Source organism: Styela clava, chromosome 4 (assembly GCF_964204865.1).
Source record: "Styela clava chromosome 4, kaStyClav1.hap1.2, whole genome shotgun sequence".
NCBI lineage: Eukaryota > Metazoa > Chordata > Ascidiacea > Stolidobranchia > Styelidae > Styela > Styela clava.
The window spans coordinates 7753518-7771118 of record NC_135253.1 but is presented as its reverse complement, the minus strand read 5'-3'; the positions used below and the strand labels follow the sequence as shown (position 1 = coordinate 7771118).

At 32.9% G+C, this 17601-nt stretch overlaps 1 protein-coding gene across 1 annotated transcript in view; it reads left to right on the top strand.

The window, feature by feature from the left end:
* The window catches only part of LOC120325869 (dynein axonemal heavy chain 6-like), a 75188-nt gene that overhangs the window by 4588 nt on the left and 52999 nt on the right, over window positions 1-17601 (top strand). The window contains exons 10-29 of the mRNA XM_078111765.1: window positions 274-423; window positions 871-988; window positions 1341-1431; window positions 2391-2619; window positions 3596-3788; window positions 4346-4438; window positions 4734-4822; window positions 7626-7820; window positions 8465-8588; window positions 9180-9418; window positions 10086-10293; window positions 10925-11127; window positions 11998-12205; window positions 13133-13305; window positions 13709-13856; window positions 14437-14549; window positions 15342-15504; window positions 16101-16213; window positions 16996-17128; window positions 17204-17359. Coding sequence (XP_077967891.1) covers window positions 274-423; window positions 871-988; window positions 1341-1431; window positions 2391-2619; window positions 3596-3788; window positions 4346-4438; window positions 4734-4822; window positions 7626-7820; window positions 8465-8588; window positions 9180-9418; window positions 10086-10293; window positions 10925-11127; window positions 11998-12205; window positions 13133-13305; window positions 13709-13856; window positions 14437-14549; window positions 15342-15504; window positions 16101-16213; window positions 16996-17128; window positions 17204-17359 — 3139 coding nt within the window. The remainder of the gene's footprint in view (window positions 1-273; window positions 424-870; window positions 989-1340; window positions 1432-2390; window positions 2620-3595; window positions 3789-4345; window positions 4439-4733; window positions 4823-7625; window positions 7821-8464; window positions 8589-9179; window positions 9419-10085; window positions 10294-10924; window positions 11128-11997; window positions 12206-13132; window positions 13306-13708; window positions 13857-14436; window positions 14550-15341; window positions 15505-16100; window positions 16214-16995; window positions 17129-17203; window positions 17360-17601) is intronic.

Here is a 17601-nt window from a genome sequence, read left to right as displayed (position 1 = left end):
TTTTCTGTAGCTTAGTACCAACTGGTTACAGTAGTTTTTAAAACATTTCCAACATTTATTACATTATATTTGCATTATGGGGATAACAGTCCAGATGATATTAGAATTGGATATTGAAGCTCTCCCATCTACATTTTTAACAAAAAATAATTGTACGAAATACCATTTACTGTAAGCTCCTCGCATTTCATGTTTCACTCATCAGATTTTTAGTTAAAAGTACAAGTATAAGTTTTTTATATTTTATATACATTATTAATATTCTTTTTACAGATCTATGCTACAGTGTCAACTATTTCTTGCTGAAGAAACATTACAAAAATGTTTGGTCTCTGTTAGAAGTATATGTGAAGATGCTTGTGGTAGCAGAGATGGTTTTGGTATTGGAGAGAATGCGATTCTCCTTATTCAATATAATAACAGGTACTGATGGGTGACAGTAGTCAGTGCATTATACTTTGCTATGGTTTTGTCCAAGGCTAAAGAGCCTCAGTTTATATCTCATGTCAACCACTTAAAATCTGTGTAACCTTTAGTGAACCAGAAAAGTTTTTTTATGAAACAATGTCAATGTACGCAAATACCTTGTCTACAATTATATTTATACAAATTGCTTCAAAAACAAAATTTCAGAGAAAATTGTATAAAATTATTTGAGCTTTTTTATTGAAAATTCAGTTTTCATCAATCTTATATAAAAACTTTTGCGCAAATTGCAAATTTGGCAAAATTAAGAATCATTGTGAAACAAATAAATTATCACAAAAGATTAGAACATTTGGCTGTGAAAAAAGTTTAAAGTTGCTCTATTTTGTACATGAAAATTCAATATGTATAAGAAAATTCAATATCATTTCTGTAAAACTTCAGACACACATATTCACTGGATGAGTTTTGCGATTTACAAAATGAAAAATGTTCAGAAGCATCAACTCAATTGGAAGAATTGAGAAAATCGATTGCCGACATGTGTTACCGTGCTTGTTCTGTGAGTACTTTCAATCACATGATAAAATAGTTTTGAAATTGTGGAGATGTGACAATCTTTAATTCATTCTAGCTTACTTTTTTCATTTGCATATTTTTATCCAAGACATTTGTTGCTTTTCATACTTTTAAATGATAATTTTTTGGGGAATTGATAGATTTGGTATTGTCTTTTGAGGAGTCATGAGGTTATATTTTTCTGACCCACCAATGTTCAAACGACTCTTATATACACTTCGAACATGGCAGTGCAAATTCAAGTTTAAAGAATTCTTTGAATAAAATGATACTTCATATTATACCTTAGAATCTAAATTGACAGAATCTGTTTCTTCATATTTTCTTCTGTTTAGATTGTTGCTGAAAGAGACGGCATTACAAAGGATGTAAGACTAGGAAAAGTTGAAAGAAGAAAATACACAACTAGACTTACAGTGGAAGAAGGTAGGATGAAAATTTGAAATTAGCCGCAGTGTGTATTATTTTGGATACTTAAAGATATAATTTCGGAATATATTTGGCACGAAGATTGACGCAGACCGGCGGTTGAGGACCACTGGTCTTTTATACAAGTGGCTTTTCAATATCTTTTTATATTTTGAATATTTTATATTCATTTTTATTGAGATGTGCAAAGTAAGCTTTGAAATAAATATGATTTAGCTGCATAAAGGTTGCCTATTGCCATATTCTGATTATTAAAGAAAATTAAAGTATTCACTACATCGCACTGAACTATCTTCAACTATAGTTTATTATTCAATACATTTGTACTTGGACATAAGCAGCTGTTCATTTTTGAAAATTGTGGATAATTCATTACAATTCATCACCCTGGGTATGCCAAATAGAAATTCCATTCAATGTGGTGTATATTGCTGACTGACTATTGCAATTTTGTTCAACATGACAAAATCCACTCTAGATTCAACCGCCACAGGAAAGCAAAACTGGAAACTTTAAGTTTAAATATGCATTAAAAATAAATAATATCCTCGGGCGTGGAATTTAATCAATGATACTAAAACTTTGTCAGCCATAGTTTACAAAAATAGTAAATGAATGTGAAATAATGTGTTGCTCGACCAAAAGCGACGTGCGTCGAAAATCGCTCGCCGCCGTCAAGCTAGACTTTTTCAGTGTAAACGGCATCATTTGAAACAATGGGAAGCGATCTCGGGCGCATGCCCGAGTCGCATCCAGTGTAAACGCCCCTTAAGGGAATTATTGAATTGATTCATTTACTATTTTCATTCCTCATTAAAAGGTGATTTCTTTTTCTTTTTTCAACTATATGAATATTTTAAACCATATACTATGTCTATAATATTTTTGTTATGTGTTTTCATTATTTATTTGATAAATTGAATTTCTTTTGTATTAAAAATATGTTTGGTATTCAGATACTGGACCAACATTCGCACAACTTGCATCCTGGAGGCAAATTCTATCTCGTTTAAAGCAATTTATTCGTCATGTTGATAATATTTTGTTGGAAACATTACATCGACTTATACAAACAGCTGTGAGGAGTTTTCTTGCTTTCGTTTCTTCATCGGTCAACTACAAACAAGATGATGGGAAAGAAGATATTTCTTCTGATATAAATATGCTGCAAGAAGTCGCAGCACTGTAAGTAAATTAGTTTGATTTTGTCTATTGCTGAATTCAAACAATGCGACCTCTGAAGTGAAAAGTCTCCATTAAGTATGGCATTGTTAACCATTAAATGCTCTATCGAACTCTATGGAAATATTTCCCATCTTACTTGATCTCATTAAATCTCCCAACAAGTAAAATATGAAACAATGAAATAGGAATTTTTATAAATCATTTTCTTGAATATTTTCTACTGAGGGAACTATCTTATATTAGTTTTTGAGCATGATATGAAACACCGTCATGTTTTGTTTTTATGAAGCCTTTTACTTATATGTGTGGGAAAATACCATTTTGGGCATTTCCAGCAACTTTCCATTTCGATTTTGCCCAATCTAAAAACACCTTGGGGGGGGGGGGGGTTGAAGAGATTGGGTTTTGAACTTTAAATCTTTAATCTGTGACATCAACATATTCAGATCTGACGTTATAAGTAGGATGCACCCATGTTTTGTTCATTGTAAGAGGATTATTTTTGCATTACGAGAAGAGTATGATGGTTTATAGAAGGCCACTTCAAAGCTTGGGAAACACTGCACAGTGTTATTTTCTGTTATATTTATTAGTAACATAATCAGAATTTATTATTTTGGGGAGGCTCTGTGAAATTTTCAACAAAATCCACTGTGATTCATAGAATAACTTCCTCAGGGTAACATTCTCACCAAGGTGTTGGCTAGATGAAATTGGTTTTTAAATACATTAATATTACGGTACTTGTATTGAATGACTGAAAAATATATTTTATTTTTGGTAATAAAACTGGAACCTATAGGATACCATTCCTGTTCCTTTTCATCCAATCTTTTTGAAGCCTTTCTTTTAGAATTATTAACGGTTTTTAATCTAATATTTTTCAAAATGGTAATTAACTCATGGAATTGTAATTATCTTTGGATAAATATCATTTTAATGAAATGCTAAAAATATAATTTATCATTTTTCTCAGATATAGTAAAGTAACAAACTATGGTCAAATAAAAGGTCATCAATCAATGCTTCACTTGCGTCGGATTGTCACTGGAGTTGAAGCTCGTAAAGTTGAGGAACCGACAGCTAAAATAGTTCATGAAACACATGATGAAGAGCAGAGTGAAGATTCATCAATGAATAAATATAGTCCTCGACAAACTGAAAGTATCGTAAGTAAAAATTTGATACTCAACTGTGGCCAGCCGGCTACATAATTGAAAAGATCAAGCTTAACTGTAACTGTGACGACATCGTAGGGTAAATTCTATGGTTGAAATCCCATTCCCACCACCTCACCCTGGGTGTAATAATTTTGGTAGGTAATGCTGAATTGGAAAAATTATGGTCCTTTAAAAATAAAGTAGTTTTTTACATATCAGCATATCAGTGGGTGCTTCTGCAGAGCATAATTTTTGTTTCACAGAGGACATATGACGCGGATAAAGATTAATTACACGCATTGATTTGATAAAATCAAATTAATTTTGGGGTTTTATTTCTAAGCACAATTTTAGATATCATTGCTGCTATCTTCCAAATTATCTCTAACAAGCAGTATGTTGCATATGCATACATATTTTATATTGTCTGTCTTTCGTTGGGGCCACAACTCAAAAGTCATTCTGAAGCAAACTCAAATCTACACTTGGATGATTATTTACAACAATTTCTTATTGTAACCAAATATTTTTAGGATGATTCCAATCGTGACAATTTTGAATTTCAGGTGACATCGGAATCTGAGGAAACAGATACAAAAACAATAGAGCAGATAGAAAGAGAAAAAGAACTTGATACTTTACCGCATTCAGTGTTTTTGGTAAGTATATTTCGTTTTCATTATATTCTCAGTTTTTCGTTGTGTAAATTAACAATGAGGTATACAATGATCAAGTTATAATATTATTTGAAAATTTTGTGTGTCGAATGGTTTCATCTTATATTTTTCATTTACTTATCCACATTTTGTGTGTTGTTATTCAAAAGTTTCCATAGTTTTTCTATTTCATATGTATTTTTAAATACAAAATTTTCATCATGAGAATGATGTCCACCATCTTGTACCCTAAATACCCTGGATTTTCTTGTTTTTCAAATGAGAATTTTGCATTCAGATTAAACTGGAATTAAGTATTGGCGGTTCAACATCATTTAGCCGACCTAGTAGTGCAAGTTCGAGATCTAGCAAAAGAAGGGCCATTACGTAAGATTTCATTTCTAGTGTATTTTTATCTGTTTGAAATTCCTAACATTATACTTAAAATGAGCAAATTAGTTTGTATTGCAAATGTGTTATCGCATTACCTAAAAACTCTTATTTCAGTTTCCACAGTTTATGGATTGCTAATGGAACAAATCGTCAGGCATGATCCACGTTCAGCCTATCATTGATAAACACACAGAATAGGATAACATTTTCATATTTATCCCACATGCTTAATGATTTGGCTGAATAACGCAGTAAGCCGTGGCGTCTTGTCCTGTTACTAATCCATGTTGAGCATTGGAACTGTAATCAGCACTGTCCAGCACAGGACTGTCCTGTGAGGGCGAGGAGTCAAGCAATCTTTTTTCACATAATTGTATCATGACCGTGCAGGATAGTTAGAGGTGTGATGGCAAGCAAGTATGATCCTTGATTTCGTTGAGCACAATGCGCAAATTATAATTTATACCAGTGGTTCTCAAACTTTCTTAGTCCCAGAGCCACATTTCAAACCTCAAAGTTATGAAGAGCCACACACAAACAACGCAAGGTAAAATAGCAACAAACCTTAAGCGCGTATTTAAAATACCAAGCCATCGTAACTACAACACACGTAACAACTAGGGCTGGGCAAAATTTTCGAATAATAAAATATTCGAATGGCATTTTACGATTCGAAGATCCGGTACCACGTGACCTGCGCCGCTCTGCTTGGACACCGAACTCGAGCGTCTCCAACTCAATCGTACAATTGTGCGAGATTTCCCAACGGCGCTCGCTATCAGAAAAAAAAGAAAAATTTTGAAAATTCGTCTTTGCGTTATGGTGTTATATGCTTATTTTTGCACTTGACGTATCAATTCATCATTTTGCAAAAAAAAAAAGTACCGACCGTTCCGTAAATTTAGAAACGTCAAACCAGATCAGGTATTTAAAATAAATTTCCCAGATTTAAACTCGGCAAGCTTGGTGACATGTCATTAGCCATTTCTTGCATTACCGAACATAAAGTTGATTAAAATTAAATGTTAAAATGACTTTTTGGCGTTTCATTGTGAAAAAGGCGATTTTAGGTCGTTAAAACACTCTAGTTATGTAAATAGCATGGATTTCAAAATGGCCAAAAGTTTTTCCAAAAGCTGGTATGAGTTACTTGTATGGAAAACACTCATTAAGTTGTAACCAGATAAGAAATGTCATGTCCTACTCCCTTTAAAGCACTTTGTATTAGCTCTTTAGTGATCCCTTCCATCCTTGGCCAAGTAATGTTTCGAATATGTAACATTGTACTCGACCCTGCATGGCCGTTGAGCCAAGAGTAGAACGCAAAATCAATCGTGAATTTCGTTGTAACAATGCACACTGACTTGTTGAGTCTATTATCATCGAAAATGATTACAATTGTTAAATTTTGAAGCATTTGGGCAGTAATAATTAAGCCTCAGGGCATGACATAATCAAAATCATTAAGTGAAGTGCTGAATTTGCAAATTCCGTAAGGAAAATTGAGCATTACTCAGTACGTATTTTAGCTATAATAACCATCGGGGTGTTGTTTTGTTGAAAAAAAAATGTTGAAACTTGAGGGAATTAGGTATAATTAGCGTCTGACCCTCTATTAGGCACAAAGGCCTAGAAATGCCTTTATTGTCAATTTATTTAATCGCTATTTTATATCAACATTCAGGACTCACGCAATCATAAATTTGCTAGGTTTATCTATCTAATACTAAAATAACACGGACACCATAGAAAAGCATGAGAAACTCAAATATCATTATAATAAATATCTGCATCTCGGTTACCGTTCACTTTAAACATGCACGGTTAATTTACAAGCGGTGATAAGGAAGATCGAATCCAAGGCAGAGGATAAAACTCAGCATAGAATAAATTTGGTTTTGAAATCAGTCCTTAAATGTATTCAACAGCTGTCGCTGATTTGAACGCAAGGGTATACTAGAAATATGAAATTTCGATATTCGGCGACCGCTTATTCTTGCAAAAACGAGAAAGGGCGGAAATATAGAATACCAACTTTAGGATATCGACAAAGACAATCAGCAATTATGATAAAATTAACCATTAAAAACGCTTTATTGCCGACTTTTTAATGTTTCTATTAATTTCCAAATGGAGTAGCGACCTCCGACGATCTGGATCCCTGTTATGTATAAAAAAATATTCAAATTATTCGATTCGAAAAAAGATTCAATTTTGCCCACCCTAGACTAACAGCCATTTAATTCGGCTTTGATTTCTAATAAGTTTGTCAAAGCGGGTCGTAATCGTTGAAGATGCAAGGTGCAGTAGCTGCTTGAGATGATCGCCAGATTTTTCGGAACTATTTTCGATTACTGGAACAAAATTAAAATGCTATAGAAATTATATTAATCATCGAGTTATTTGATTTATACATAAGATCTGGAAATACGACAAAAACTGAAAATCCACGAAAGCAAGCCAATAATTACAGCCATGTCTGAAATCTTTCCAAGTGAAAAGTGTCCGATTGGCCGCGAAAACGCTCACTGTTGCGTTACTATTGCATCTTATAGGTTAGTCAACGCTACGCAAATAAACACGGGGGAATCCATTCGACTAATTAATAGACTTCAGCATTTTAATTTCGAGTTAATGATTAGTTTTCGATGAAAAATTTTGCGGCTATGCAGCTCTCAAACCCTAGTTTGAGAATCACTGATTTATACAAACATACCAATATGAAGAGTCATGCAAGCTACTCATAGCATATTTCTCTGTCATTGGTTTTTACATCTCATATTTATTTATTTATCAGGAGACGAGCATCATTTATTGCCAATCAGGAGTTGGCTAAGAAAGATGAAGCTGAAGCAATCCGTGATCGACGTGGTAAAAGAGTTTCTTTTCCAAACCTTGAAGCTAACTCAGATGATGATTTTGATGATGCTGATGTAAGATCTGGTACAAGAGATGATGTTTCTGAATATGACTCACAGAGTCAAGCAAGCAGGTAGATTTGCTGGAAATTGAGAAATGAGTGCTATTTATTTCAAAAATACTCTAATTGGCAAGGTGTGAATTATATTTGTCTTCCACCTTAGACCCTACTAATACATTTTTACATTGCCATTTGCCACTATGAATTATTTTGTTGAATTGATTTGAATAGCTATGATTATTATTGGATAATACTTTCATTCCCTCAAAACACTATGAAGATCTTTGCTTATTCATGTCATTATAATTTTTGTGAGGTGTCTCATACAAGACTACAAACAAGAATTCAATGATATTTAGTGAGCTATTGTGTTTTGTGAGGGCCCGTTTCTCTTAGGTCTGAGATATAGCCATCTGAAACACAACTTGTAAAATTGTCAAGTTGTGTCTGACTTCAAAAACAAGAAAACAAAAGATAGGATGGTTTGGAAATCTATGGGGAGAAGAAAGCTTATAAGATGCCTTAATAGAATGGAAAACTACAGACCCTTGTCTAATTCTATCGATCTTGGACATGGGAATTTAAATGAATAATTTTCCAATAGCAAGTGGTCAAGCAATCAATTCTTTATCTGGTAATATTTCATTTAAGCATTGATAAAAACAGTAACTAATTTCAGTATATTTATTTTAATGTTCCATTTTTTTTTAAAACAGTTCATCTCGTAGAATGTCGAAACAACTTGATGGGAAACCTCGTGTTGTTTTGTCACCGACAAAAGATGAATTCGAAAGATCAATTCAAGATTTACTCGATACTTTTGAAAGCGTAGTAGCAGGGGTGAGATATCATTATCATAAACATTTTTGTTCTTATTTGTTTCAATTTTTGATAATATTATTTTTATTGCAGTGATTGATGTTAGCAATAAGATAAGATTGATTAAAGAATTGTGTGTGATTTTTTCCTAAATATTTGTTGTGCAGATCATTGCTGCGGAATGGCTAAATATCTATTAGATTTCATTCTCCAATCACAGTAACACATTTTATAAGGAGTTTAAGTTTCTCTTCGAACAAGGCACTGTATAAGTAGCTACTGCTATGCAATAAACTACTATTTTTGTACGTATTGCAATCTTTCTATTCCACCCTGGGTGAGGTGATGGTGAGACTTGGGTTTTGAATCATCGATCTTTAACCTGTATTGCTAATATAGTTCGATCCATTGCTATGACCATAACCATGAAGCATATAGAAGCATTTTCAATCCCAATTTGTACCTGTACAATCAAAATACTGGTACTGCTGAAGGCTTTTGCCAGTTTATGCTATGTTAGTGGACTTTGAATCGGGTATGCTATTTGTAACCCATCATCTGAACTAACCTTTATATGGAAGTTTTATGAGTAAATCTAATTTTCCTTTTTAGTTTCAAGCAATGTCTCGTGAACCATCGTTATATGAATTCACAAGAGCACCTGCTTTTGATCTTCGACTTAATATTGACGATGAAGAGGATGCGATGGAAGAAGAAACTAGGCGACCATGGCCCGATCTTGATTTATTACTTGGTGGAGATGAAGAATATGTCAACAATGTTGAAATTATGATGAACCACCTTGACAACACTGTGGATTTAGTTGATGAATATTCAAAAAAATATGGAAAGTAAGTTTTTTACATTTAAAATTTTGATCTTGAATCTTTTTTTTTTTTAGTTTTAATGTTCAATGGGCTATAACCTACCGTACTTTATTAATTTTGAAATTTTGAATTCCAAGTTTTATGGCTTGCTAATTGTACTATGCTTCAGGTACATCTTGCACTGATTATTGTGTATAGCTTTCACTGGTTTGAATACTCCATGATTATGTGAGCCAAGTTTATGTGTGAGGCTCAAATCTTTGGCAACGTTATTTGCTATTGTGTTCAAACTGTTTTTAAAATTTTTTCAACTAAATCCAAATCTGCAATACTAAACTAATTAGGTATTCTTATATCTGATTTGAGCCAATGACCGGATAAGCAACTGTGGTTATCTCTTTTTATCTTGTTCTATTCAGAAAGTAACCACTTGGTTTCTGAATACCACTAAGACTGGAGAACTCTATAGACTGATTTTATTCATTTTTGTTCTATTATCCTTTATTGAAAATGGGATTATGGCTGTTTCTTTTCTTTACGGGCCCCCATTTTTCATTTTCTAATTTCCTCATTAGGTGATAAAATTGGGAAGGCTTAATTAGTTTTGCCCCATGAAAAACAGATTCCACATTTATAATATTTTACCAATGTAGAAATTTATTAATAATCGCTCACAATTTAATTGTCAAAGGTATTGTGAAATGGTTGAACATTCTCGTGCTGTAGATGTTAATGCATCATTAGAAGAATATGAATGGGGTCCAGATGAGTTCTCTGCGATTCTATCTCGTCATACTGATATGCTTTATGATATGAAATTGATGGAACCACGAAGGCGTATTGGAATGTTGCATGTCGATATTAAACCATTTTTTCATGCATGTTTGCCATTTCCACAGGTATGGTTTGATTTCTCAGTATTCTTTTACATATGGCTAGCGCTTGAATATTTTCTCTAGTGTGTTTAACTGCCTAAAGTCCTTCATCAGTTCATTTTTGCTAACTATGAATTATGAAATGTTCAAAATTATAAATGAACTTCTTCTATAACAAGACAAGCGCAAAGTTAATCAGTTTGTTTTCATGAATTGAATGACAAATATTTTCCCACTGAAAACAGTTGTTGTTGAAAGTTGTAACGACCATATTGCTTGCTTGCTATTGTTATTGATTGCTTTGCATACAAAAATTTTTTTCAGAAAAATAACTTTGGTATGGTTAGGTTTGGTATTGCACTGAAGTTCATAGGCATTTCAAGAAAGTAAATTATTTGTTCATTATTCGAGATTATGATTCTCAAATGTTTTATAAATACCTATTCCATAAAACCATGCTAAACCATAGTTCAAAACTTAAAATCTCGAATATGATTTATTTTCTTCCAATTGACTGATTGCTAGCTATTTCAGTTTTACTTGAATACTCTATATATTTTTTCTTCTTTCACACAATTTTCTCCATAAAAATATTATTGACTTCACGTATTCATCGCTGAATTGAATTACATCTTTCTTCGTGTTAATTTAACAGGGTGTTGTTGACACCGTACATGAACGCCTTCCTGGTATTGCGGTTCATAGAAATGAAGAATTGCTTCGAGTCATCAGAGCTGCATGTCGGAAGTTAGATTCTGAACCTGCATCTGTTGAACAATTTGTTGAACACCTGACGTTTCTCGCTCGTCTTGAAACTGAAATGACTACTCTGGAAAAAGAGTTTGCTGTTGTTAATCGGTAGTAATTTTTTTGGTACTCTTGTAATATGTGCACCAAGATGGCGGACACCATAATGTAGCATGTGTACCAGGTTAGGGTTAGGCCATAATTTCAGGTGCAAATACTATGGGAGTCATTCGGCTAGTCCCCGAACTCATAATAGAACTGAAATAAAGAAAATTATGGCCTAACCCTAACCTGATACACATACTACGTTCTGGTTTCCGCCATCTTGGTTCACATACTTGATGAGTACCAATTGTTTAGTATAACTATAAACTAGCAGAGTTCTTTGGTTTAATTCTGTATATGCAAAGTTTATGAATCCCCGAAAGTTTTCTTCCACAAAACCAAAACCATGTACTGGATTGAAGTTTGGGATTCGGAAATAATGTATCAATCCTATTTATTACACTATACAAATATTTTACTCATTACGAGTGACTAAAAGTGACCATCATAGAGCATTATTGTGAAAGATTAGTTTCGATTAATTTTTTTTTTGATTTAACCAAATGTTTAAAATTGCACCCAATGGCATATAAATTTAAAAAGTCAAATTTGGGGTAAAATCCCAGAGTCAAGTCACAGAAAAGTTGAGAAAATTAAAAGCTATAGCTCGCTAACAATGTTTTCCGTCATTAAGTAACGTAAATCTGATTGACAAAATTGATTGATTCATTAGTTTGGAGAAAAGTAATTTTTCACCATAATTATCGCCCTTACCAGAACAACTAGCTGACATTTTTGAAATATGATTCACTGGTCCATTTTGTGTCCAAAAAATAGAGAATAGAAATTTAGTTTCACACAATATCGGACATAACTCTGTCTTTTCCAGATAAATTCATATAAATTTACAATATTTTATTACTCTTCTTCATTTAGATTGTTTGCTATCATGCGACAATATTCTGTAGAACTTGATCCTGAAGACACAGCACTTTATCAAACATTGGTACCAACTTTTCAACATCTTAAGTCTACTGTTTTGTTCTGTCAAGCAAGAAAAGATGAAAATATTCTGAGATTCAGTACTGATCTTGATCAGCACATACATGATCTCAGATATCAGTTGTTTGAAATTAAGAATAAGGTAATCAAATTCTTTATTGCATAAAGATAACATTGCATGAAAATTGAATAGGAACCAATGTGTCAATTTCAACAGAAAGCATGATCTTTATAGTGTTTTAACACTCGTGATTTATACAAGGCTTCCTCCCCATAAGTAATCAATAATACACAGATTAGTATCTTGTATGTTCTGCAAGGCATATCCTATTTGGTTGCACCGTGGGGGTGGTGTGCATGGATTTTGAAGCTGAGGTGTCCAATCTTCAACAACAGCATAGGCCAATAAACAAAACAGCGCTAATGTAGGAAGGATTTTTCATATATATCCTGGGTGAGAAGAAAACCAATGAAACATCTCAAATAAAATATGGCATACCATGGCAATTCCTCTGGTTCCCGGTTCATGTCAGGTATGAGAATGCTTGGCAAGTTATTTGTTTCAGATGCATGGACTTTATGTTGATCCTGTCAGTCGATTTTAAAAACTTGTCAAAAACCTGTTCATGTTCAACGCCATTGCCTGATTACCCTTCGTGGGATCACAGGTTCGAATCCCATGCGGGGATGATCATGTGCGAGAGGATTACTGGACACCTTGCCGCTGTAGGGTGGTTCACGTAACAGCTGGTCGGTTACAGCTTCCTCCACCATCAAGTCTATGCTTTCGAAAACAAATAACTGGCTAACTAATCCCATACCCGACCTGGACTGGTAACCGGACGAGAGACTGTGGTTCGCCGTATGATTAAGCCGTCTTATCGACTTTTCTCTCTCTCGGGATAAATATGTAAATCCTATCCTATTTTCTTTTGCAGACTAACTAACACATTTGCCTCACACAGAACTACTTTTGTGTTCATCAATAATTCTGTGGTTTGGTACACCATGGGGAGCCTACACCTTGGACTGTTAGATCAATATGCTTACAATGAGATTACTATTTCAGGTTGCTTCACCACAGCTTCTGAATGCTGACCTTCTGTCTGTTGTTGCCTTGGAAACTTTAAAATTATTGATGGAAGAAGTTGCAAATTTGACTTTGAAAGCAAAGAGTTATGCAAATTATCAGGATAGATTTGGTTCATCATATTCGCATAAAGGAAAAAATATGTACTCTGTGTATGTATACTTTTAGTATTGATATTTTGGAGTGGTCATGCCATGAATGGAAATTACCGTAAGGAATATATTGTGTCACAAATCTGCAGCATGTGCTAGCGATGATTGGATCTCAAGTAGACTTGCTGTCGGTATCTAACATTCTATGCTACATTAAAGCCAATTGGGTATCCTATGCCCAACTGGAAAAATTTCAGCTATTTTAAATCTTTGAGTTTCCCACAATTTATACCAATGCTTGTTTTGAATGAAGCTGAGAATGCATCTCAAAGAATACATACCAGTAAATAAAATACCTGCATAAAATGTATGCAGATTAAACATTTTCCCACTTTAATTATTATTTTGTCATTTTCCTTAAATAAATGTCCATCTTTTTTAACCATTTATTTTTCTGCTTTAGCGAAGCATTATTGGCTGATACATCAATGAGTAGTGTGAGTGCTCAGCAAGTACAAGCTGAATTATCTGAAGTTGAAAGAGATTTAACTCTGAGAAAATTACTCTGGGAATCTCAAGATGAGTGGGCTAGACTTCTAGATGAGTGGAAAGTATGTTTGATTTTTTAGGCATGGAATTGTGTTTGGCGCAATGTTTCACATGGGATTACCTAATGGTCAGGAGGGAGAGATAAGCTGGTTAAGAGGGGTATAGGATAAATATTTTGCGATTAGCCTATGGTCCTAAAAATCATGCCTCAACACCATGAAGATGTGATATATTAGCATTGAAAATATTACATCAACTAAATCCAATAAGAAAAGTAGCCCTACATTTATCGAAATTATGAAATTGCAACTTGGAGGAAATAAGTTTTTTTACTTGCTACTTTGTTTTGCTCATTTGCTCATGGTTGAACTAACTGGTCCTTCACTGTATTTGGTTTAAAATATAGGAGCACTATTAAACTCTAACTTCAATTAGTCTGCATCACTTTTAGCTTTATGCAATATTTGTAATTCCAACCTACCCGTTGTGAACCAACTACTATCATGCGTTTTCTGCTTTCAGTTATAGGTTTTTAATTGACAGTTAAATTTACAATGAGCCTATCAATTTTTCTAAATGTCTAGCAGACTTTATTCATAGTTAATAGCCTACGCCTGGATAATTTGTTTTTTTGTTTTTCAGTCGACACCATTTCGCAAGTTGAATGTGGATTCCTTGCAGAAGAATGTGAATCGTTTCACTCAAAGTGTATTCATGTTGGAAAAAGGTCTTCCACATAATGAGATACTTCCCAAGTAAATCATTCTATATTTGCACTTGCATTTATTATCGGAATGGCTTATGATTTTATATTTGTGATCAGTTTTATCGTCTTCTCTTTCTTATCGTCTTATTTTTCAATTGACACAATATTTCTAAATCTATGTTCAAAATTATTAAGAGCATGTTGATAAAAATATCAAGATCCTTTAAATGTTAAATTTTGTTCATCTTAAAGTTAAGCTTGCATAAAAGAGGAACCATTTTTTTATGTTTCAATATCAATACGAAAACAGAACATAAATTTCCTCCATTTATTATGTAATTTTGTATTGCGATTTTTATTGATTTAGAATATTCTAAAACGATTCTTCTTTTGTATCAAAATCATCAATGTGCCAAATAATATGGAGCATATCAGGATTTTAATACAAATATGGGGTGTCTTAAAAATGTCATGTCCTACTTTTGTCCCTCTGTCCCATACTTTTCCCAATTGTATGAGTCTCACTTCATATGAATATTCTAGCATTAGTCAAAGAATTATATCTTTCTTAACCCAGAACATAGCATGAATTCCTTCCTTGTTGTGATTACATTAACCATTTGTCCATATTATTTATATATCCTACTCAAATTTGGAACAGTTGAATAAGTGGGTCAAGTGTTCTAAAAAGGACAACATTCTTTTAAAAAGCAACTCCCAATATTGTATTTTCAGTAAAACACATTTAATTTGAAAGAGCATTACTGAATTCAATTTCTGATAGCATACACCTGAATTCTTTCTGCATCTTCAACTAAATATCTATTCTACTATAATTCAGAGTCAAACAATCTGTATTAGACTTCAAACTTGGTGTTCCTGTGATCACTGCATTACATAATCCTTGTCTCAAACAAAGACATTGGGATCAGATTCAATATGCAGTTGGAAGATCCATTATCAGAAATGCAGATTTTACTCTGGGAAACTTCTTGGAACTCAGAGTAAGTAATATTTTATTTCTAAAAAGGTCCATAGTGCTTAGAGATCAATTCTGTAACTTCCAACCAAATTCTTTGAAAATTTGATTTTGTAGTGTCTATGATACAAAATGTATTGCTAATATACCATGTGAATTTTTTTTGCATGTGCAAACGAAACCTTGAATTAGGCATCTTGTCAGTTAAAAAAACTGAACTAGTAAAAATAACAACAAACATTGGTTGTTTTTGAAACTTATCATTTATTTCATTATTTATGTTCCATCCACGTATTTTCAACATGTTTTCTGAATAAAACATACTTTCGTCTTACTATCTGTTATTTGTAACTTATTGTTAACTACCAGTAGTTATTTTTGAGCTGGAGCACAAGACTTTGACAAATTCTATAAAAGGGTGTGGCTCAGAAAGTTAGAGATTCACTGCTTTAGATTAAAAGTTTTCTATTGTGCTTTTGGTGTTTTTATAGGGATTCGTATCCAAAAATAGAGTAAACAAACTAAACTATGAGAAAAGTAACTATGTCTGTGGTGGTTTTATTTTGTTTTTGTTGAACTTACCATTTTAGATTGACACATTGCATTCCATTCTTCTTCCAGATTTTCCAACATCGTGATTTAATTTCTGAAATCTCAACCCAAGCATCTAATGAATCAACATTAGAAAATATGCTTTCAAAATTGATTGACTTATGGCATCACACTGATTTCAAGTGAGATTTGAGTTTTATTTTAGTTTAATGATAATCTTTCCTACTAACAACTAATTAGATAACTATAATCTATGTGATATTTTCTTTGTATCGATTTCTCATTTTTATTCTTGAAGAGCTTGTCATCTGATGTACTCATAATTATGCCATACAGCTTCCAGTTCAGGGTTGGCATAAAATCTAATAATATCTGATGAAAAGTGTTTTTCTAATAATTCATACTATACGACAACTATTGAGTAATCACAACTACTTTTTAGTATACCTTGTTTCCCCGAAAATAAGACTGTGTCTAATTTCAATTTTCTTTCAAAAAATACCACTAGGGCTTATTTTTGGTGGATGTCTTTTATTTTCATTTATAAAAAAACAAAATTACAAAGTAGAAAATTATTGGATTTTCAAATATACAAAATATGACAACCGATATCCATTTACTCATAAATTACACGTTTTTATTTAAATTAACTGCTAAACATAGATATTAATCATTTAAATCGTGTAACAGAAAAAAAAAATTGGCACTATCGACTATATCTTATTTTAAAGGGAGGGCATGTATTGAAATCATTTTGAAATTCAAGCTAGGTCTTATTTTCTAGGAAACACAGTAGCTAATTGAAATATGTAAATATAGTATAGCTGCCACATATGAATCCAACTAGAAGCAGTAAACTGTAAAATTTTGCTCACTTAAATTTTAACTTGGTACACTTTAAACTTTTTTTGAGAAATTTCAGTTTCACAACTATTACTCAGTTATAAATATCATTACTCTTCAGGCTTGTCTCACATCAATCTGGCGCACACACCGTCATGATAATAACTGCTGCTGATGATGTCATAACATTACTTGAGGAAAGTCAAGTTACCATAAGCACAATTAAAGGTTCAAGATATGTCACTCCTATAAAGGTAAACTCATGGAAATAACTTGATCATCATTGACTATGGTGGTGCCTGTTTTCTTATTTTCTTGGTTGGTTTTAGACTCAAGTTGAAGATTGGGACAGACGTCTTGGATTGTTTTCCCATACTCTTGATGAATGGATGCAATGTCAACGTAATTGGTTGTATCTTGAAGCAATCTTTACAACTGCTGATATTCAAAGACAATTACAAAGTGAATCTCAACTATTTAATCAGGTGAGTGATTTCTAAACATTCCAATTCGTTTTACAATTTAGTTAGATATTAACTTTGAATCTCTCTTCAGCTGCTGTTTAAAGTTTTTTGCAATAATGAGGTTGCCCAAATTTTCCCAAAAATGAGTCTCCTTAATTTCAAAGTGAGTGCACATGACCTTGCTTTGAGCAAATCTTCTTAAAAACCTTTCAGAAAGACTCTTTTTCACTAAACTGCTGATTACATTATGTAAGTATTCATAT